This window comes from Trifolium pratense, linkage group LG2 (assembly GCF_020283565.1).
Source record: "Trifolium pratense cultivar HEN17-A07 linkage group LG2, ARS_RC_1.1, whole genome shotgun sequence".
Classification (NCBI taxonomy): Eukaryota; Viridiplantae; Streptophyta; class Magnoliopsida; order Fabales; family Fabaceae; genus Trifolium; species Trifolium pratense.
In genome coordinates, this window is record NC_060060.1 from 70,383,409 (window position 1) to 70,407,274 (window position 23,866).

At 33.9% G+C, this 23,866-nt stretch overlaps 2 protein-coding genes across 5 annotated transcripts in view; both read left to right on the plus strand.

Annotated features, from left to right (window-relative positions):
* Window positions 1–209: 209 nt before the first annotated feature.
* LOC123905342 lies at window positions 210–1,215 on the plus strand. The gene is made up of 2 exons (XM_045954950.1): window positions 210–1,014; window positions 1,061–1,215. Exons 1-2 carry the CDS (start codon window positions 210–212, stop codon window positions 1,213–1,215), a joined length of 960 nt encoding a protein of 319 aa, XP_045810906.1.
* An 11,301-nt stretch (window positions 1,216–12,516) lies between these two features.
* LOC123904004 (HEAT repeat-containing protein 6) overlaps window positions 12,517–23,866 on the plus strand; it is a 46,357-nt gene continuing 35,007 nt past the window's right edge. The window contains exons 1-15 of one of the 4 annotated variants that reach the window (XM_045953703.1): window positions 12,556–13,011; window positions 13,090–13,185; window positions 13,285–13,466; window positions 15,082–15,173; window positions 15,246–15,352; window positions 15,439–15,506; window positions 15,585–15,654; window positions 15,747–16,109; window positions 17,203–17,282; window positions 17,405–17,456; window positions 19,328–19,481; window positions 19,625–19,712; window positions 20,600–20,702; window positions 20,793–20,883; window positions 21,859–21,956. In XM_045953703.1, the coding sequence (XP_045809659.1) occupies window positions 12,817–13,011; window positions 13,090–13,185; window positions 13,285–13,466; window positions 15,082–15,173; window positions 15,246–15,352; window positions 15,439–15,506; window positions 15,585–15,654; window positions 15,747–16,109; window positions 17,203–17,282; window positions 17,405–17,456; window positions 19,328–19,481; window positions 19,625–19,712; window positions 20,600–20,702; window positions 20,793–20,883; window positions 21,859–21,956 (1,839 nt within the window). In that variant the 5' untranslated portion in view covers window positions 12,556–12,816. Of the gene's footprint in view, window positions 13,012–13,089; window positions 13,186–13,284; window positions 13,467–15,081; window positions 15,353–15,438; window positions 15,507–15,584; window positions 15,655–15,746; window positions 16,110–17,202; window positions 17,283–17,404; window positions 17,457–19,327; window positions 19,482–19,624; window positions 19,713–20,599; window positions 20,703–20,792; window positions 20,884–21,858; window positions 21,957–23,866 lie in introns of those variants that run through there. The other 3 variants (XM_045953702.1, XM_045953704.1, XM_045953705.1) reach the window with 3 other exon arrangements.

A 23,866-nucleotide genomic window follows, 5' to 3' on the forward strand; every position in this document is an offset into this window, starting at 1 on the left:
TCTATCAACTCTTCTGACATTCGAAACTGCAACAGGAAATTCTTGAAGAATTATGAACACGAAGTGGCATCCAAAGTTTGGCTTGGGGCTCTAGAATTGGGGGTTGAAGGAGAGGAAGTAGGAGAAAGGTATGTAGAGAGGATTATTTCAAATGAAACCAGAGTTGAGGAAGCACGTATTCAAAGGGAGCACCAAAACCAATGTTGCCCATGAAGATTATGTCCTTGAATTTACGTGGGTGGGGTAATACAGCTAAACGACGTCGTTTGAGCTCGTTGTTAAAATCAGGTGCTTTCGATATATGTTTGTTGCAAGAAACAAAAAGATCTACTTTTGATGACTTTATGATTCATAACTTGTGGGGTCATAAAGATGTTGAATGGGTGCTGAAAGAATCTATTGGTTTATCAGGTGGTTTATTGTCAGTTTGGAATAAGGAGTTATTCTCTTTTCAGTATAGCTTCACAGGAGATGGCTTTTTAGGTGTGTGTGTTGAATGGAATTCTGGCTTGCTGTACATTGTTAATATCTATTCTCCGTGTAGTATGTCAGGAAAGCGGAAGCTTTGGAAAGACTTGATAGATTTTAAATTGAACAATGCAAAGGGTGATTGGTGTCTAGGAGGAGACTTTAACGCGATCTTGAATTTGGGAGAAAGAAAAGGCAGCAGTGGAGGAAGGAGCCCGGTGGAGAGGTATGAATTTGATCAGTTTATTAATGTTATGGAAGTGATTGATATACCTGTTTTGGGAAAGAAATTTTCCTGGTTTAATTCGGATGGCTCAGCTATGAGTCGTTTGGACCGATTTTTACTATCTGAAGGCTTTATTGAGAAAGGAGGCATATCCAATCAATGGATTGGTGATCGTGACATTTCCGACCATTGTCCTATATGGCTTGTGTGTACTAATCTCGATTGGGGTCCTAAGCCTTTCAAGTTTAACAACTGTTGGTTAGAGCATCCGAACTTCATGTCTTTTGTTGCTGACGTTTGGGAAACGACGGTGATTAGAGGTAAAAAAAACTTTTGTTCTTAAAGAAAAGTTGAAAGTTTTAAAAGAGCGCCTGAAGGTGTGGAATCGTGAGGTTTTCGGTCTTCTTGATCTCAACATTGATAAAACTGTGAAGGAACTGAATGAGATAGAGGAATTGGCCGCTAACGGGATCGATGATCCTTCCTCTCACAATACAAAGGATTTGGTCAAAAAATTCTAGGAGCAAATTCATTATAAAGAAAGTCTCCTTCATCAAAAATCTAGAACGAAGTGGGTCCAGGAAGGCGATTCTAATTCACGCTTCTTCCACGCTAGCATAAAAGGAAGACGACGTAGAAATCAAATTGTAATGCTAAAGGATGGAGAGGAGTGGATACAGGGGGTGACAGGCATTAAAAAAGAAGTGAAAGAACACTTTTCCAAGCATTTTTCTGAAGAATGGAATAATAGACCTTTCTTGCAAGGCATTGATTTTTCTTCTCTTTCCGCCGAAGACAATGCTCTTTTGTTAGCACCGTTTGAAGAAGAGGAGGTGAAAGATACTATATGGGATTGTGATGGTAATAAGAGTCCGGGCCCAGATGGCTTCAATCTTAACTTTTTTAAGGCTTGCTGGACTATTGTGAAAAATGATGTGATGGCTTTTTTACGAGAATTTCATAACAACGCTATTCTCCCTAAAGCGGTGACAGCTTCTTTTTTGACTCTTATTCCAAAGAAGGACCACCCTCAAATTCTCTTTGATTACCGACCCATTTATTTGATTGGTAGTCTTTATAAAATTTTGTCCAGGATTTTGGCTAATAGACTGAAAAGAGTTTTGGGCAAAGTTATCTCCAACTGCCAATCTGCCTTCCTTCCGCAGAGACAGATTCTTGATGGGGGCATTATTCTCAATGAGATTCTCGATTTAGCAAAAAGAAGAAAAGATGAATGCTTGTTGTTTAAGGTTGACTTTGAAAGAGCTTATGATACTGTGAATTGGGGTTTTTTGGAACGCATGATGGTAAAGATGGGGTTTTCTGATGGTTGGTTAAAGTGGATGCGGGCTTGTATCTTTGAGAGTTCGATGTCCATTCTAGTTAACGGAAGCCCAACAGAAGATTTCAAGGTTGGAAGAGGCCTACGTCAAGGTGATCCTTTATCCCCTTTTTTGTTCTTAATTGTAGCTGAAGGTTTAACTGGAATGATGAGAAGAGCAGTAGAGATTGGGAGATTTAAAGGATTCCAGGTAAATCATAGTATTCAATTTCAGATCCTTCAATTCGCTGATGATACTATTTTAATGGGGACAGGCATATGGGATAATTTGTGGTCTATCAAAGTGTTGTTAAGAAGCTTTGAATTAGTGTCCGGTTTGAGAATAAACTTTGTGAAAAGCAAGCTTTATGGTATAAATATAGATGTGAACTTTTTGGAAGCTGGATCATCTTTTTTGTCTTGCAGTTCGGATTCTATCCCTTTTAAATTTCTAGGAATACCAGTAGGGGCTAATCCTAGAAGGAGAGAGACATGGAAATCGGTGGTGGATGTTATATCTAACAAATTAAGTTCTTGGAGTAGCCGTCAGCTATCAATTGGAGGGCGCATCACTTTAATCAACTCGGTTTTGGCTAGTATGCCACTTTATTTCTTCTCTTTCTTTAAGGCTCCTAGTTGTATTTTAAAACAATTAGTGAGGATTCAAAGAATTTTTTTATGGGGAGGCGGTCTTGAGGAGAAGAAGCTATGCTGGATTAAGTGGGATCATATTTGTTTACCAAAGAACCAGGGTGGATTAGGAGTAAAAAATTTAGAACTTTTCAATACGGCATTGCTTAGCAAATGGAAATGGAGATTAATTGATGAAAGACATGGGGTGTGGGCTGATTTATTGCGGTATAGATATGGGCATCTACCTACTAAAATTTTGACTGGAACAACACCTCAGGTTGGGGCTAAGGACTCTATTTGGTGGAGGGATATTTTGAGCATAGGCAGAACCGCTGATGAGGATTGCTTCAAATCGAATGTGGGTTATTGCGTTGGTGATGGTAATGATATCGGATTTTGGAAATTCAAGTGGTTTGAAAATAACAGTTTTGGTGAATTATATCCTAATCTGTATGCAAAAGAAGCTTTTAAGGATGTTTTGATCTCAGATAGGTTGAGTCGAAATGGAACGGATATCGAGTGGCATTGGCAGTGGTGTGAAGAACTTTCTGACAATGACGCACATCATCTTCGAGCTCTTAAGCAACTTTTACTTGATTGTCCTTTTGATCAAGCGAGGTCGGATAGATGGCGGTGGGTGCCGGATTCGGTTGGCCTCTTTACGGTTAAATCGTGTTATAGTTTGTTGCTTCAATTTCCTAACACGGTTGTTTTGGAGTCAAATGTTTTGGATGCTATCCAAAAGCTTTGGAAAAACGATGTTCAATCTAAAGTTAATATTTTTGGTTGGAGATTGCTTTTAGAGAAGCTTCCTACGCGGGCAGCCCTTCATCATAGAGGTATATTGAATAATCCGCATGATATTTCTTGTATTTTTTGTTATATGCAAATGGAAGACTGTTCCCATCTATTTTTCAATTGCTCTTTTGTTAAAGGTGTGTGGGAAACTATATATAGATGGTTAGGACAGAGTTTACCGACAGGTTTGGAAGGTTGGAATCACTTTTTATCCTTTGGTTCTTTGGTTAAATCAAGAAAAGGTAATCGGATTCGTCATTTGATTTGGTTGGCTACTACATGGTGCTTATGGAAGCTTAGAAATAATGTTGTTTTTAATGGAGACTTACCGGATGCTTCCAAACTTGTAGATGATATTAAAACTTTTTCTTGGTTTTGGTTTAAGGGTCGTTTTGGTCGTAAGTCCTCTTTCTCTTTTTCTGAATGGTGTTTAGATCCTATTGTATGTCTTCAAAGCATACTATAATTTGCTTTATATTGTGAGGGATTGAGTACCCCTTTGTACTCCTTTATAATATATTGTTTGCTTATCAAAAAAAAAAAAAGTTATTTTTGAGAATTATTTGGTACGTATTTATATTTGGTTATTATAATTAAATAGCAATTAATAAGAAATCTCAAAATATTTTGATCCATTTTTTTTGGTATGTACAGAAAATAAAGTGTTTGATTCTTTACATTTTAGGGAAATATAGATTTTATAATTATTTGATTATTTATAGAATAAAATAAATAAATAAAAAAGTTTTGTTTCCCTCTATTTTGGAAAATATTCTAGAATTATTTGTCTATTTGTTTAAAGAATCAACGAGTATGTGAATCAATTGTGATAGGAATATTTTTTTGGTATATATAAAGATTTAATTTTTTATTTAAAATTAAATATTTGGTTTATAGCATGATTATGATGTTTGAGCTTATTGTTATTAAGTTTCTACAATAATTTTCTTTTATCATGTTTTTCGGATATATTTCATGCTAATTTAATTTGCTTGTGAGTTTGTTCTCACACTAAGGGATGTCATTTAATCTTTTGATTATCAGGTGACATCATAATGAATAAGGTCTACATTTGGTGAGTAGTGCCTTGTAAATTTAAGACTTTTCCCATTTGATTTAATAAATTGTCAGGTGATTTTGACTGAGTTGGTTGAAACAACAAGTTGCAAAATTAACCTCTGTTGCGTAGATTTGATTCAGTTAGAATCACATAAGGATGTATAAAATTATTCATACAAACTATTTTGGTCTACCAAAAGGTAGACACAGTTCGACCGAATAATTACATGCATATATATTCAATTTAGTAAATTGTCTGGTAATTTTGATTGAGTTTGTCGAAACAAAAAAAAAGTTGCATAAAGCAACCTCCGGTGCGTAGACTAGATTCAAATGAAATTATAATAGATGTAGTATGGGATTATTCATGCGAGCTGTTACAGTCGGCCAAAAGGAAAATGTGCAGTTTGGCCGAATAATATACATACCTGTGATGGTAAATGTGTGGTAATTATTAAGTTTATCCATGTGGGTAATGGTTGGTGTCAAAGGCGCACATTATCTGACATGACTTATTACCAACATTTGATCATTACGTTGAGAGTACCGCTTGCAGTTAATTCTTACAATCAAAGATTGGGGATTGATGGTGCGTTTGGTATCTTGTTTATCTTATAATTTACAAATAAAGAAGTGCATGTCTCTATATTAATTTATTGACGTGCCTAATAAAGTCATGTTGGTGTAAATCCATACAAGTATTTAGTGGATTACATTCACACTTATAATGATAAACATGTGTCGATTATAAGGATTTATTGTTTCTCAATATTGATTGTCAGTGTTTGATCATTGTCACGAAATACCAATAGCAATTGATGTGATTTTTAAGAGTTTGACATCAATGGTGCACTAGGTATTTTGGTGAGTGATTTTTTGTTCTCTATAAACTAATATAGTTTATGTATCTGCAAATTCATGTTAGAATTAAAATTCTAGCGATTTGGATAAAGGAAGAACATTGTATTCTTGAATCTAGAACTTATGTAAAGGTGGAGAAACTCAAATTCTCTCACAATTTAGTATATTTTAAGTGAGACTCAAGTTTACAAAGTGAGTATACTCCAAATCACATAAGTCATATGGTCATAAAGTTTTGAGTTCCAGAGATATTTGAGGTGTCATTTCAGATGACATAATTTTTGTCATGTTTTTCTTTGCTTAGATTAAAGTGCTTCTAAAGCAATAATGCGAAAAATAATCTCTCATTGGAGAGATAATATTTGATTCAGTTTATTAAGCAGAAAAATATTAGGAGCACATTATGTAACTTAATTTTGCTAAAGCGTTGTGGTTTCGACAATCAGGTAACTTTGTTGGAAATTTTAGCATTTAGTGTTCTATTTGCACAATTAGTCTTATAACTATTAAAGTTAGACATGATTCTTTAATAGAATTATTTCATAAAGTGTGCAATAAAGAAACAGTTGAAGCAAGAGAATATAAAATAGTGCTCATTATGTAAATACCTCAAAAGATAAGGGCAAATGAAGAATAATAAGAAAATATGATCTAAACTGACAAATTTCAATGATGTTGAAAGACACATCAATCTAGTGGGGAAATAAGTAGGTGAAGATTGATGTTTTTTTAACTATTTGTTAGATTGTTGTTACTTTGTATTTAAAAGACAATTTGGTGAATCATTAATTGAATTAAGTTTTGTTTTATTTTTATAAATTCTTGATTATTATTTTAAATCGAGAGATTCAATTTGTCTTTTAAATACAAATATTATTATAGTCAATTCAGTTATGACTTGTGACAATCTAGAATTCGGTCCCATGTTAATGAACATTATGAGACAGAAATTGCAAAGTCTCTTGAAGATATTGAGTTTGGGGGGAGAGATATGGTAAAAGAACAAAATTGAGTGAGGAAGAATTTGTTCTAAATCAATATTCATATAGTTACTATTTATATAGTAAATTTGGGTTCTCATAAGGATATTAGTGTTCTTTCTCTCAATTAAGTTAAGAGATTAATTCATGAAGATCAAACTCAATACCTTCAAGAATTAAAGTATCAAGTGTCATAAAATATTGACTGAAAAGAGATATCATATTCGTTTTGGAGCTAAATAAGATGGATATCAGGATAATATTTCTTAATGGCATCATTAAGAAACACAATAAAGTGCAATCAGATGAAACTTTATGTTAATATGCACAAAGTAAATAACGTGCAAACAAAAGAAATTCATTTATTTGTTAAGAAAGTTGTCTCATTATTGATACCACAAAACTCTCATAAGGTGATTATCTCATTTGGTTTTGGGATGTATATTATGGAGAATTGTGGATTATACAGGTTCAGTGGGAGTATGTCTATATTCTAAATTTAATGTGTCGAATTTATTTTATTTAGTCAACAGTGATATATGATTGTTGTGCAAAATCAAGAAATCACTAACAAACGTTTAGTGACAAAAGATCTTGAGCACATCTCTTTTGTATTAGGCATTTCGATACATAGAAATTATTCTCAATGTATCATTCGGGTATAACAAAAGAGTCGTATCAATAAAGTTGAAAGTAAATTTGACATGAAAGTCAACAAACTAAGGAATTGCCTTAATTATAAAGGGAGACTATCTAGTCTCAATCTTTGTTCAAAAGAAAAATCTGAAAATTTAGAAAATAAAGTATTTTCATATATACTTCAGCTTTGAGAAACTTATGTACGATCTTACTTATACGCATCCGGAAATAGTGTATATAATAAGATCATTTGCCAGATACTTGAGCAATTCAAAATTTGAATTGTTAAAATGAGGCAACCATAAAGATTGTTATAGAGAACAATAATTTGTGCTCACATATCGGAGATCTAACAATTTGAAGATCATCAGGATGTTTGACTCTGATCCTTTTGGATGTCTATAATGGACATTTTAACTCAAGAACTGACTGTAAGTATTTATGTCACTTGGTTGCATAAAGTAAAAGTTTTTTTTGAAAGACAACTCAAGTTATATTGTGACATAAGTCAGTCGGATAATGTTTCAACAAATATTTTATAAAGTTTGTTGACTTATTAGTTATTGTTGAACGATAGAACATATAGAGATAACATTTATGCTAGCTGACTCACTAATAAAAGACGTGACATCTTAGGTCTTTCATATTATTTTTGTCACTAAGGATGTCTTGAATTAGTGAGAGTCTCTCATTCGTTATGTTCTAACTTTGACTTTGATACCGATACAGATTTTGTTAAGGTTTTCTGCAGAAATAAAGTTTGAGGTTATTATTGTTATAACCCGGTTCTGTATCTCTGGTGCAAATATTGAATTTGCAAACTTCAGTTTGATCTCACTAAAGTTTTCAGTTGGACCAGTTGGAAATAGGCATGATTTAGAGATCACATTGCATGAAATTTCCATGCCACTTATCCATATCAGATCTATGTCGTCAAGTACATTGATGTGGTGGTCGTCGGGGTTCCGTCACGTTATACGTCAGTGACGACAGCTGCGGTGGTCCTATTATTGGTGTATGAGATGGACCAGATTGTAAGATTGAAATCTAAAGATAAATAGCATCGGATGCGCGCCTATGGAATAATGATATAATTATTACGATATGTAGCCCAAGTGGGAGATTGTTGGAATATTTTATGATATTCCAATAATATTATGTGGGCAAATATCTTTATATAATTATATTAGCTATTTATCAATTAGGAGCCTTAATTGATTAAGTGGTCAAATAAAGTTAAAAGGCTAATTAGATTTCTATTTATAAATTAATTAATTAATTAATTAATTGGATATGAGCTCAATATGAGTGGATGTCAGGATGACCCATTTCGGAATAATGGGAACCCTAATTGGACATCACACTATATATAGGCTATGGTCCCCAATATACCGGACACATTGCATATCACCTCTTCTCCCCATCTGAAGAGTCCTAAAGGCATAAGGAGTTATGGTTGAGGAAGAACCACAAGCCAACGGGTGCTCGTCGTCCGTCTCTCTTTGTGTTTCAGGATTACTACTGAGAGACTCTGCGTTTCAGGATTACTACTGAGAGACTCTGCGTTTCAGGATTACTACTGAGAGACTCTGCGGCTAGTTCATCTAATGGATTCATCATCCAGGTATTCCTATTACTATAATCTTGATAAATCAACATGTCGTAGATCCTGTTTAAAGATACATGCTCATATGTTTATTTGGCTTCCGCACTAAAATAAGATTATGATTTTAATCTTTGTTATTGAGAGCATGTTTTATGATTGATTAAATTATCAAGTTAAATTCCAACAGAGGTTGCTGGCGGGATGCAAAACAAACGTCTAAGGGGGCAAGGCAATGCATCTTCATTGGTGATAAGGACCCCGATGAGATATAGACTTGATCCTAGCTCCACTCTTAGTAATGTATGCTCGAGTAGTTATACGGCTCGATCTCATGCAACTGTCAATTTTGAAGAGATGGAACGCCGACTCAAAGCTGACAATGATGCTCGGGTTCAAGCCGAGGTTGCATCTCAGCACAAATCTCATCTCGACACAATGAGATCGCAGCTACGAGCTGAAACAATGGATGACATGGATTTAATTATCCAAAGGACACTTTCACAACGCGATATTCAGGGGCAACAATATCAACGCCAACCACAACAACAAAACTCCCAAAATATGTCTGCTCGCCAATCAACATATACCAGCTCGAATCCTCATCAGCAACACCAACGATACGTGCCCCAGATGCCATCTCGCCACTCATCAGTTCAGGAGACCTCGCGATTTCAGCCTATGTCATTTCAAAGCAATTCATCATCACTTCAAGAGTCCGACGGCAGTTCTCGATTTGTAGGCCAAACGTCTAATCAGAGCTTGACATATCATGAACTCGCTTATCGGCCTACTATTGATTTCAATCAACCGACGAGTCAAGTCCCACCATTTAATGCTGCCAATCTCACAAATAATATGATCAATGAAGAATTTATTTCAGACTTTCTTCCCCCTTTTGACAATCAAGGTGTAAATCAGGGAGACAAACAAGACCGAAGTGTAGGCAGTGGAATCAGACGAGGACAAAATGAAAATCAAGGTGATTACTATAATAATAATAATAATAATAATAATAATAATAATAATAATAATAATAATAATAATAATAATAATAATAATGGTAATGTTAATTAGATATCTATAACAATATATAAAAAGGATAAGTGAGTTTGGGATGGACTTTTCAATATACCAATTTTACCCTTGACTTAGTTTCACAATTTTCATTAACTAATCAATTTAAAAAAATAAAAAATAAATTCAAATCATAAAAATGTGAATAAGTGGCAAATGAGTTGTCTATTCATGAATGATTACCAACTTAATACTACATCTATACTATATAAAAAGATAATACAAATATTTTTTGTGTCAATTTTTCATAATACCAACAATATCCTTATTTTTTTTAGCAATAAAAATCTTTTATTAACAAATTCATCATAACATAAAATATTATTTTGGAATAAGTTAGACACAGGCAGGCGCGGAACGCGCCTGTCTGGCCCGCTAGTTAGTGGATAGCAGGCCTGCAACCTTTTTTGCTTCCACTCTTGCATTGTTGGTGAATTTGGCGCGAGATATGCGTTGCATCTTTGTCTATTGAATATTGTCATTTTGCTCAAAATATATTTTGAAAGGTCATGCTGTTGGGGATTGTAGCATAAGTGGTGCTGTTAAATCTTAGATTAAGGTTATCATTTTGTTGTTATTATTATAGCCCTGTGCTGAATTATTGGGTGGAGTTGACTTGGTGCTTCAATTTGGGAGTGTCACTAGCAATACTGCAAAGATGATTTTTAGCTTTATTATTGGGTGAAGTTGGCTTGGTGCTTCAATTTGGGAGTGCTTCAATTTGAAAGGTCACATGCTGTCACTAGCTTGGTCTGATATATGTACACTAGCTCTTATTGTTTTGAGTATTGCATTTTCTAACCTGTAACTTTGGTGCTTGGATCTTGGTAGCATTAGCTTAGTATTTCCTATAGGTTGGTGTAGTTTTATGTTGAATTGGAGAACTATAGTGTTTGGTACTAGTTCCTGACTTCTTGGTTCCTGCTATGTAACCTACTATGTAACATACTTTGGTTTTGAGTAGTGACACAAATTAGATATTAATTTTATATTTTGTCGGATCTAATTTATATTTGATGTGGTAATATTTCTTAATTATTTTTATGTTGAATTTAATTTTTTGTTTTTAATTAATATATTTATAAAAATTGAGATAAAAAAATATAATTATTATAAAGAAACAAAATGTAATTATTAACCACTCATTTTCTGTAAAAATAAAAATAAAAACCACTCATTTAGTGGTGGAATATTCAGCCACGACATATATTTTATTTGTTTTTTATTTTTTCAACCGTGATAGTGTACTGGCGGATTATTCTGCCACAAAATATTAAAAAGCAACTAGCAGACTTTGTGGCAGACATTTTCGCCACTAAATCTACTTTACTGACACCCACTTACTGGCGGATTATTCGGCCACTAAATTTAAGGAAATTGCCACTATACTGACACAACCTTTGTAACGCATTTAGTGGCGGATTTGTTCGCCACAAAATTTAGTGACTTGCGTTTTAGTGGCAGACCTGTTCCGCCACTAAATTCTCAGTTAGTGAGGGAATAATGCACATAGTGAGGGAATAATTCCACGAAAAAAAGGTTTTTCTTGTAGTGTGATAAATACCTCACTGAACACTGTGAACCTCATAGCAAGTTTGTTGAGTTTGACATTCTAAATTGGTGGAAAGTCAACTCATCAAGATATCCCGTCCTGGCAAGTATTGCTCGCGAGGTGTTGGCCATTCCAGTGTCTACTGTAGCATCAGAGTCTGCTTTTAGTGCCGGAGGAATGGTATTGGATCCTCATCGTAGTAATCTCACACGTAAGATAGTGGAAGTGCTGGTTTGCACTCAGGATTGGTTGAGAGGATCTCCTTTCACAAACTTATTTGACGAGGACCTTGAAGAGTTAGAAACATTTGAGCAAAGTAAAAAACTCAAATTTTCCAAACTTATTTGACTATGATCTTTTCTTTGATCTTTGGTTTGTGTGACTAAAATAAAGTATGATTATGAAACTCAAATTTTCTTCCATACTTATTTCCAAACTAGTTTTACTGTGATATTCAAAAAGAATACACCATTTTGCAGTTCTTTTTAAATTGCAGTAATAGAGTGAACTTACATTGACTTAACATGTTTGTTAAATCCTTATTATCCTTATTATTATTATTAGTCATCTTTAGTCATTAGGATAACTCTTAATTATTAGTTTTAGTTTTACTTCATTCATTTTGATAGATATAATATACGTTATAATGTATTTTGAACAGGACATGAAGTTAATAAGTGTTTAACAATGTGAGTCTGGTTAATATTCTAATTTAGCATTTCTTTCCAATGGTGAAGAAATAATGAAGTTTATTTCTTGTTTGCAGATATGATCTCTCGAACGAACGGTGCGACAACTTCTGCAAGCCTTATTGATCTTGATGATGATTGAAATCATTTGTAATAGATATGGTTTTAGTAGTTACTGTCAAAAAAAGAAAGATATGATTATAGTATTTTGTGGATGAAATTGGAGTTTAGTTTTTAATTTGCAAAAAGAAAATATGGTGGCAGGTTAATCTGTATGGATTTACCTTGGTTTATTATATGTAGAAGGTTTTTTATGTATGGATTTACATTAGTTTTTTTGTGTTTTTAACTATGTATGTGTTACATTGAGTTATTAAAGAAAAACCAATTAAACCAGTTAAATTGAAAACGATTCGGTTCAGTTCAATGCAAAATTAGAATTGTGCAGTTCGGTCCAATTAAAACCAGTTAAGTTAAAAACGATTCGATTTTTTTAATATAAAACCGGTTAACCGGTTAACCAAACCGTTCGGTTCAGTTCATGTTACATAATTGCGATTCCGTTCGATTTTTATGAACTGTAAAAACAGTTCTGTTCGGTTTTTATGCAGTTTTGGTTTTTAACCAAACTTTGCCCACTTCTAGTTTTTGGTCCGTTTCAAAAGAAAAAAAATGTTTCAGATGCCGTTGGTGTAACTAAAGTGATGAGTAGGGGTGTATATAACAGTTCTCTTAATTTCCATGGAATTTATTTATTTATTTAAAAATTCATGATATTGGGACTGAAATGGAGTTTGTGATTCATCCTCTTCACAGTGCAAAAGCTCACAAACAGAATTGATTTCTTCATTCCATTGAAGGCACAACTGATGCACCATAGAAACTAGAAATCTCCGTTTTTAGCGATTTGATGGCGGCAACGGGTTTCGGTGGCGCAATCGCACCGACGCCACTGGTTAGATCGTGGAGAACCTCCTTCTTGACGCTGAGAGATGAAACCCTAACGAATCTTCCTCGCACTTCCACACCTCAATTGCTCAACAATCTCATTTTCTCTCATTCTCATACTTTGTTATGTGCCGCACCGGAACTTCCTTCTCACGAGGTATTAATAACGCTTTCGATTATTATTTAGCTTTTTCGGTTTTTGAAAATTTTCGCTGATTTTTTGTTTGATTTGAAGGTTTTATCGGACATTTTGTTTATGATGGAATTGGTTGCATCTACTTCTTCAGATCAAGATGAGTGTATTCATATATATACTCAGACATCACGTTTGGTATCATTTCTGCTTTCAATTTTATGATTTAATGTGTTTTTGAATTAGGATTGAATTGTTTTTAGTAATTATTTTACTAATTGATGTGGCTTATTGCAGATCCATGATATATGTCGGCATGTTAAGTTTGAGATAAATAGCTCATCTTTTAGTAGTGTTCTCGGTTGTTTTCGGAAGATGCTGGTTCGGTTTCTCGGAAAAAATGCAACCGGTAATGAGTTAACTGGAATTTGGAGAACCACAGCAATAGTTTCTGCTGTTGAATGCTTGCATGCTATTAGGTAATTTCACGCTCCTGAAATGAATTGAAACTAGCTTTAATTTTACCTATGTCTTTTGTTTGGGGGGTTAGTAATGCTTTTATTTGAGAATCACAAGAGACAGAGCACTTTATTGTTTTGTTTCCGCAAGCTCTTTATTAGTACATTTGAGATTTAAATTACGGACTTAAAATAATATCTTTTTATATATTATGGAAAGTGGGAGGACTTTATTCGTAAGTTGGGTTGTTATGCTTCGGTAATGTTTTAACCATAGGTTGTTTGAGTGGGAGTATCCCAACACCTGGAGGGTGCAAGGTACCTTGGGTGAAACCGAAAGAAAAAAACTTTAGACCTTTTGGATGGTTTTATTTTTTCTTTAGGTTTTTTAAACTGATTGTTAATTGGAAAACATAGAGAAAGTAAATTGGGAATTTCATAAATTGGGAATTTCACGGCATATTGCAGAATCTATAGGAGGCTTGTCCTACACTTGGCTGGGGATAAACCAGTACCCAAAGCTAACAAAATTGCACCTCAGGCTATCAAGCTCTTAGGCAGTACAACTGCCAGAGCTGACGTGGCACTTTTCTAACAAACTGACTAAGGCTAAAATGCACTAATGCTAGCTGCATTTATAGATAACAACTCAAATACTCACAAGCCCCACCACAAGAATGTGACTACAGACAACTGCTTGGCCAGAACCTTTTTAATCTCCATGTGCTTAGTTTGAGTGCGAAGAACCGGGTGTGAGCCATGACAACGGTGCTCTGGTTGTCACAGTAAATAACAGTAGGAAGAAAGTGCACCTTGAGCCTACAAAGCAGAGTTTGAACCCACAGTACAACTTTTCTAACAAACTGACTAAGTATGTGTTTGGTTATGCAGTGATAATAATTGATTTTGATAGAATTGAGTTTGAGAGAATTGATTTTAGTTAAAAGTGAGTTAGATATAAATTGATTTATGTTTGGATACCTACACGTAAAATTGATTCTTAACAATTCAAGTTGTTTGGATGGTTTAGATGAAAATTGCTTTTAGACATTAAATTACCAAAAGGGGTTTTATTTGTATTTAAATGGTCAACAAGATTGAGAAAAAAAGAATGCTACGAGGACAAAAAAGTAATAAAGGGTAGTCGAAGAACATGTACTGTACAACTACATGGGTAGAATTGATTTCCATAGACGCATAAGCTAGGATTTCCTGCTTCTTGTAGAATAAGTTTGAACCATGAAATTGATTTATTAAGAAAAACCCAAACATCTTTGGAACACAAAAAAATCACGTTAGATGGTAAAAGGGCACGTCTAGGGAATATAAAAGCTGAACCAAACATAGGCTAAGGCCAAAAGGCACTACAAGTTTCAGTTATTTATATCAGCGAACCCATGCAATAACAACTCAAATACTGATAATTTATCAAATAATATACTAGTTCCTAAAATACCCCCCTCAAGTATTTATGTGGCGAGAAGTGATTAGATTCATGTGTAAAACTTTTTTACACAGGGCATACCAATTAAACTCTGGTGTTAACCTACTACTATTTTTTTTTTTCCTGTTAATGCCTTTCAACCTTTTGTTTGTACTCTAAATTTACCCTATACAAAATCTGCTCCCTGTCCAGATGTATCATTACTCAATCGCATCGAAGATGGTTGCAGTCTGAAGATACTATATTAGTTAAATTTCTAGTTGATGTTATTGTTAGCTTTCAAGGTGTGTCATTTTTGATGCCTCATTCAGTATACAAAGAAAGACCAGCTGTGGTTAATATGAGTTTTTCCACAGAAAGCAGTTCAAGTGAGCTACAGACAATAGCTTTTGAGATGCTCAGCGAAGCAATCTCAAGAGCTGGGTCATCCTTCCCCGTTGATATCTGGAGATCAATGCTTGAGGTATATAGTACTTGTTCCTTTTATTTCCTTATAAAATTTGTAAACTAATTCCAGCAAAATATTTTAACTTGTTTCTTCTGAATTAGGTAGTCAGAAAAACAATGGATGTCATGGCATTAAAAACCCCAGTTGTGGAAGATAATGCAATGTCCAGGTAACCTGTTTGTTAGAAGATCTTAGTAGAAGCCAATGATAAAACTCATTGAGAATTGAGATTCATGCTTTCCTGCAGGTTTTATGAATCTTTCCTGAGCTGTTTGCATCTGATTCTTACTGATCCTAAATGTTCAGTATCTGATCATGTAAGGAAGTCATTTTTACTGTAATGCAATGAGCAAATAAATATCTTTTACTTTTACCCCAAACCATTTTGACACTTGGATCTTTTTTCAAGGTCTCAGTTTTTGTTGCTGTGTTGCGAATGTTCTTAAATTATGGACTTTCTGGTAGAACCCCAATTACTTTGCTTGTTGGGCATTCCAAGAAGGATCTTAATAATGTAAGTCCTAAGGCTCATAGGGAGCAACTGAACAAGTCAGATCATAGTGTATATAGGCCTCCACACTTGCGCAAAAGGGACTGCTCAAATATGAATCCCAATAGAGCTACGAATTCTCAATATATCTCTGATAGTGAATCTTCTACTATCAATGTTACATCTTCAGATTCAGATTTTAGTGATGGAGATGGATCAGCTAAAGAGAGTGCTAGAGGGCAGAACTCTAGGGTTAGAGTTGCTGCTATAATTTGCATACAGGTAAATTCCAAATTTGCTGTTCTCTCACCCTTCTGATGTACTTTCATGAAAAACATGAATCCTAATATTGAAGTTACTGTTAGATTTGCCTAAAATTTATATTTAAAAATGAAGAGTATTTATGTTCTGCAAATCTCTGCTGTTACCACTGGTTTTTTTATAGCAGAGGAAAAAGCAGCAAGTAGATACAGAGATTAGTTACAATTGACAGGATGAATTTCTAACTAAATAGCTGAAAGTAGCTGAAAGAAAAGATTCTAGAACTGAACTAAAAATATTGCAAATAAGTAATGAGCAGCGTGACGCCGCCCCAAGAGGGACTAGAAGTTGGACGATATAACCTGCACAAAGCATACTATTATTAATAATGTTCAATTCACTCCGAGTAAGCGAGTAACCATACACTTCACAGCTACCAATATAGCTGGACGTTCTAGACTTCTAGTACGTATTTGGTGAATGTGAACATATTATGTCACTAAAATAACGAGTCTTACTGTATTAGCCATGATGCGATAAAACACTTGTGTGAATAATCTTACCTAATTCAAGTCAAATTTAATGTTAATAGTTCAATTCTAGCTCAATAGCGCTCTTAACATTATAATCTTGTGTTCCTTCTTATTGAACCTGTAAACTCATATTATGGAGAGAGTATTATTATTGTTTCTGTTAATATATATAAAAAATTCCATAATTTTTTTTTTTTTTTACTTTATTAGGTAAGAAAACCAATTTCAAACTTGCATATTTTCTGCAACTCTTTCCCGTCTCGAGATTTATAAAGATAGGATAGATATTCTTCAATTATTTGAAAAGAGTGATTTTTTTTTTGACAAATTGAAAAGAGTGATTTTAGACTTTTAAAAAATACACCACACAACTTCCAAGACAATATTACTATATATGATTCCTTACCAAGTGCTTTGTTAGCATTTTCCTTATTTTATTAATTTAAGTTCCCCCTTTGATGACCATGACAAAGGTCCTCATCAAAATTTCCCCTTGATTACCATTGTGGATGGGAACAGCTGTGTTAGTTCTGGTTTTTATTTATTTACTACTTACTATTGTAATTATGCTTGGTGTGAAGGATCTTTGTCAAGCTGATTCTAAATCTTTCTCGATGCAATGGTCCTTGCTTTTGCCAACCAGTGACGCACTACAACCAAGGTATGGCCTGAACATTGTTATAGCTTTTATGAATTCAAACTTCTACTATCATGTTTGTCGTGCCATTTGACTTTGTTTTGTTGTTTTCTGACCATATAATTGTTTTATTTGCATATTCATAGGATGCGGGATGCAACTTTAATGTCTTGCCTGCTATTTGATCCCTGTTTGAAGGTAATGACTTCTGTTGATATTTATTATGCGGAGCTGTCTCACATTTTTGTATATTTCACCTCGAGTATTATTGTTTTCCCAACACAGTTTCTATTTTGAAAGTTAGTTGTTGCATCTTTTTTATTTTTATTATTAGAATATACCTGTCAGCTGTCACCGTCTCTCATTAAATTATAGATAAGCTTGACAATAAGAACTCTTGCTATCGTGACAACAAATGAACTGTGTCATCACTATCTTGTAAATCTAATAATTTCATTGAAGTTCTTCAATGTTGAAAATCATGATGCTCGGCGCATTTCTGATGCTTAGGGTGTGTTTGATTCTCATTGAGGTACAAGAAAAAGAGAACAATACAAGACAAATGCTTAAGTCACAACACAACACTGTCTTGTATTCTGTTTGGTGGATAATGTACAACACGAGTAAAACAATATAAAATTTGCTTAGATACCCTTTATAATATTTAATACACTGTACTACATATATTTACAATATTAACGTATGAGGGGGGTTATATTGACTCCAAGAGTAAGTAATAAAAGCTACTCCAAATCATGACCTTTGTTTTTAATTTCAATTAATGGCTAAGATTGATTCATAATAATTAGTTGGGTGAGACTTATTTTTTTATCACACTAGAAAATGAACATTATCAAAACATTCTTCAAATTGAAGAGAATGAATTAATTATAACAATTAATTGTCAAAACAAGATCCTCCCTTGTTTTTTTTTTTTCCCACTTCTACTTGCATATTACATGGAATCTCTTCAAAAACATTGACATCCATTACTAAAAACTTGTTTGTTTCTTCAACAAAATCATTACAAATTAAATTATTAAATTAATCTATTGTTCGAATTTGTAAAAAAAGAAAACAAAAAATATTGAACTAATAACAAGAAAAGAAAAATACGAGCAAAGAGAATATTGTAACAAAAAAAGCATACACCACAAAAAAAAAATGGTACACTTGTAAAATTGAAAAGAAAAGAAGCATGCCGTAAAAAATTGTATGAAAAGAAGCAGGATTGTCAAACGATTAGTGTTACACCATTTCAGAGTGTGTAAAATCCTTGTTTTCCCATGTGATCAACAAATAAGTCTCAATTGATGATTATAATTGATTCATTCTCTTCTATTTATGGTATGTTTTGATAATTTTCCAATACAATAAAAAATAAGTCTCACTTTGTGTTTTATAATCAATCAATCTTAGCCATTAATTGAAATTAAAATCAAAGGCCATGATTTGGAGTAGCTTTTATAACTTACTCTTGGAGTCAATATAACCCTCCTCTTAACGTATATAATATTCAATACTCCTGAAATATTTTGATCCTTTCTCATGTTAAACAAATATTGTATATAATGATACATAATAATATTAAATTGTTATATAATACTACCTCCGTCCCTAATTATAAGACCCCATTGAGAAATTGCGGAGATTAAGAAAGTGGATTGTGACATTAAATTTGTTGACAATTGGTATTGTTTTTACAATTTTATCCTTCAAGAAAGAGAATGAGTTATTATTTTTCTAAAGTATTTATTACAGATTGTACAAAAATATGCAATTTAATTAGGGGTATGTTGGTAAAGAAATAATTAATGCCCTTGAAAATATGAAAGGGGTCTTATAAAAGGGACAAAGAAAAATGTAAAGAGGGTCTTATATTTAGTGACGGAGGTAGTAGCAATTACTCCTTTGTCATTTTCTCCACATTTAGCACTTTCCCATTATGGCCAAAATCCAAATCTCACATCTATTTGTAATGGGTCATATTTGTTTTCTTTCTATAATAACCATTTGTAATGGGTCTATCATATTCCCATCTAAGAAAAGGTTGTTTATGCTATCTATAGGCCCGTATGGCATCTGCATCAACTCTAGTGGCCATGTTGGATGGTCCTTCTTCCAGTTTCCTGCAAGTAGCAGAATACAAAGAATCTAGCAAAGTTGGATCTTTCACTGCACTTTCAAGCTCTCTTGGGCAAATTTTACTCGAAATTCATAGAGGTAGCTGAAACATCTGCAGTATCTAATTGAATTATGTAGTTACTAACAATTTTTTATTATACTATTGTTTTCCTTAAAAATTTATCGACTCTTCATTTTCCGTAGTTTACTTGATTTTCAGTTATTTTTTTTCTCTATTGCAGGTATTCTTTACTTGATACAGCATGAAGCTCATGGCAAATTGCTCGCATTGTTGCTCAAAATTATCAGGCTTTTGGTATTACATACACCGTATGTCTCTTTGCTTCCAGCAACGTCATTTTTTTTTTCAGCTCATAATGCTCTAGTTCTATTACTGTTGGGGTCTATTGAAAAACTAGAACGAGAGGATATATTGATGCAAAACTTTTTATTCTATAGAAAAGATTTTGCACACTGAGGAAAACTCAGATTACAACATATATAGGTGAGGTTATCCTACACCTGACTAGGCTTAACCTACACCCTGATCTAACTACCTCTGCCAGCTAGCACCTGCTCATACTGTCAGTGCCAGTTAGCGTAACAGAAAAACTGAAAGGCTCAAGTACAAACACAGATAGAAAATGCCAAGACTAAAAATACTATTCTCTCAGAGTCGGTGATATTCTTCGGTGTCATTTAAATTTCCGTATAAGGTGGATAGGATGGTATTAGTGTTTAATTTATATGACATTAATGGGAAGTTGGGAACCCCTATAATCAACAGTTTTGCCAACTCAGCAACTTATCTATTGAACAGCGCCACCTAACGGTTTTCTCAATGCTCAATGTTGTTGCCACCTAACTGAATGTTGAAACAATTGAAAATGAAACCTGGAGATGAAAATTTGGGAATTGCAAATAAGTAGTCCAAAAATATAATTAAGCTATGCATTGTGAGGGAAGTTTAGAATGAAATTATAAAAAGTAAGTTATGTGTAGGATATTAGTAGCAGGAAAAAGAGTGAGAAAAGTTTTCCCCTTTGATATGACACAGTTACTTGATTAATGTAAATCTGACACAAAGTAGTACTCACATAATCTTAAGCCGCAGAACTTAACCAGAATATCTTGATGCTGGTTATGCTTAATATGTGCAAAATATTTACTTGTTGATAATTAATTAGTATCTGAACTGAAATAATTGTGTTTGCCAGATATTCGAGAATGCCACCAAATTTGTTGCCTACTGTTATTACTTCTCTTAGAACAAGGATTAAAGAAGGGTTTCGGTACAAAAATGACCAGAATAATCTGCTGGTTAGTTGTATGATTGTCCAAAGTATTGTTCTTCTGGCTCCAGATTTCTGGGGTAGTATTATAGATGTCTAACATGATCCCTGTTGGCAGGATGCTGCAGTTGGTTGTTTGACATTAGCTCTGTCTACCTCACCATCCTCTGCTCAAGTAAGGAAGATGCTCTATGATGAGGTTTCCTCAGGTATCTTTTATATAGTACTCTTGATGTTAAAAGTGATTGTATCAGTTATCATTTAAACTAAAGAAATAGTCTAAAATCTGAGATAAAAAATTGCTTTAGATGTGAATATTTCTTATTTCTTATGAAGATTCTTTCATTCTTATTTTATGTTCTCATAATTCTTGTGTGTATTTCAGTTGAATGTTTCAGTTATTTTGATCGAGATAGATCTCCTGATTAATAGTGAATGCATAGAAAATGATATTTTTTTGCATATTATTGTGTAATTGGATTTATGTTGTACTAATGATGAAAAAGACAGACAGGTGATTGGGAAGTAAGGTTTCAGGTGTGTGTGTAACGAGATTGTGGGGATTTGGATAAATGAGGTCATGATGGGTTTGTATAATTTGCAGGATGTTGGTATATTAGTCTTACTATTATTAGGCTTGGATGAATACCTATGGTAATAGTGTTTGATCTAATTATAAGCAATGGTGCATAAAGTTTTGCATCGCAATGAATCCTAGGTGTCACCTTAGAGACTTAGATTAGGTATATTGCTTGGCGTATTCTTGAAATCTCCAGTGTTCCCTTTGAGATTTCATTCATAAACAAGGAATTTGAAGATGTTTGATTAGGCATATCGAGTGGTATATCCTTCAAATTCTGAAGGCTAGTCACCTCTAGGCCTGGACATAATCAATATTTTGATCATTACTATACTATATTAGAAAAATTGCTAACTATAAGAGAATGCCTATTGGAGTATTCTCCTACACTAATCACATAGCATTTTTATTCTCTTGTATCTTTACTACTCTTTTCCTATGCTTTGCTTATAGAATTTTGTATTATTGTTGGATATATGAGTCAACAACGGTAGGTGCATCAACTTACTAGGATAACAGATATGCTTATCGGTTTGATTTTGGATATAGGATTTTGATATCTGTTAGTTTGGCTTCATGTCTGCAATTGTTGGTTTTCCTTCAGGTTATCTTGAGAATGAAAAGAAGTCGGGTGTTCTTTCTTTGTTATTTGAATATTCATCGCAAGGAAGTTGCCCAAGCATTTGCCTTGAAGCCCTTCAGGTAATCTTGTCACAACATATTTTTGGCATAGGTTGCTAAGTGTAATGTGCATAATGTGCAGTCTCTGTTATGTTAAGGTGTCTCTGCATGTGTTAACATTGTTGCAGAGTTTAAGTTAGAGTCTGTTACAAACTGTTAGATGGGCAGTAACAAATCTGTTAGAGTTAAGCTAATGAGGCTGTAAAAACCAAACACAATCTCTTTCAGACTGTTAAACAACATTTTCTTTAGAGGGGGTGGGGTAGCTCAACTAGTTTGAGCTAAGGGTTAAGAGGAGCAGGAGGTCTCAGGTTCAACCCCGGGTGAAGGAGAAAAAAATATTAATTTAACAAACTAGCAACTAACATTGGTCGTTTCAAAAACAAAATAAAAAACATTTTCTTTGGAGTGTTGACATTGTGATCTTTTTGTTTCGTGATATTACTTTTGGCTTAGTTGTACTTTTAGCTTTAGGTATTGCGGTTGTGAGATTTGAGTCTCTCAAGTACCAATTGCGCCCATTTATTCTCTCAACTTCTCCCCCACTAACAACTACGTCCCTTTGTTAGTCTTTTGTCAATTTACTAACATAAAATGGTTATGTGGCACTTATATAGTTCTTTTTGGGCATTACTTGACACGACACATGTGAGGAGATGCTAGCATGGGTTTGACGTGGCTTAAAGACCCAAATCGCACAATTGTGATACTTTAGAGACCAAGAGTGCAATTAAAACAAATTAAAAAGTAGAATCTCATGGTTTGAACCCATGTCTCATGGAGTTTAGACACATTTACACTAGTTTAATCATCCCCATTTATGTGTATAATTGTTTGGATTTTGGAAAATGCTAACTAGTCCCTTCGGGGGCACTAGTTAGCATGACTCTAATTGTTTTTGTGTATGCACAAGTGATTATTATATATAAGCTTATGTTTTATTGATGCGTATATATATATATATATATATATATATATATATATATATATATATATATATATATATATATATATATAGGGGTGCTACACACCCCTTTAAACACAGTCTCATCTATTGGAGCCACCTCATCCGTTATTTTTATTGTTGCACTTGTAACCGGTTTAGCCTTCATTCTTTTTTGTTTTTTATTTTATTATTATTTTTTATTTGGATAGTAACCTGTTCCATCTTCTTCTCATTTCCACTGTCACCATAGACATCTCTCTTACAAGTTCTATTGAATATTCTACCTGGATGTCTTGTTCCACCTGATTCTTTGACTAACTTTATTTATTTTTCTATTTATATGACACCACCATTCTTGTTCTCATTCTTGTACCCATATATGTATATGTCATTCCTTTTATCATAGCATAACTAAGCCTCAATTAAATTGTAAAATAATTTAATAAATAAAAAGGGAAACCCATCGATGAACAGTAATGCGATGGCAAAACCCATCGATGAACAGTAACTCGTTTTCTTCCTTGAATGGAAATCGCTGCTCCGCCATTGGTGCTACGGCTTTCTGTCTCTTTTTAACCCAGTTCAGATTCACTTCTCTATTTCTATATTTAGTTCAAAATGAATTGGGAAAAAGGGATTTGGTACTGTAGCAATCCCTAAGTGGGATCGATTCCCAAATCGCCGCCGCGGTCGCCAGCTGCCCCGTCAACAATTCCGTCTGAAGCCTTCTTCTGCTTCTCTCAGTGTTGTTCTTCGTCGTTGGTTTAGCTTCACACCTGGGTTCCTGATTCATGAGTTTTATCACTTTTGTTGGTTCATCTGCTCCTGTTTCATCATCAGTTTCAACAAAGACTCTGTTTTGTGGGTTCTTCTGATTCTGTTGTCGTTCTTCACCGCGGAATTTCGTCGGACAGTGGTGGTTGATCTTGAGATGGAGATGTAGCAACAATTAAAAAAAAAAGCTGTGTTATTTCTCTCTACTTGG

What these genes read in the sequence shown, in the direction of transcription:
- LOC123905342 (XM_045954950.1), top strand. Translation starts at nt 210, where the DNA reads ATGAAGATTATGTCCTTGAATTTACGTGGGTGGGGTAATACAGCTAAA. An exon ending in GGAAACGACGGTGATTAGAG is followed by an intron (nt 1,015 to 1,060) that starts GTAAAAAAAACT and finishes AAGTTTTAAAAG; the next exon opens with AGCGCCTGAAGGTGTGGAAT.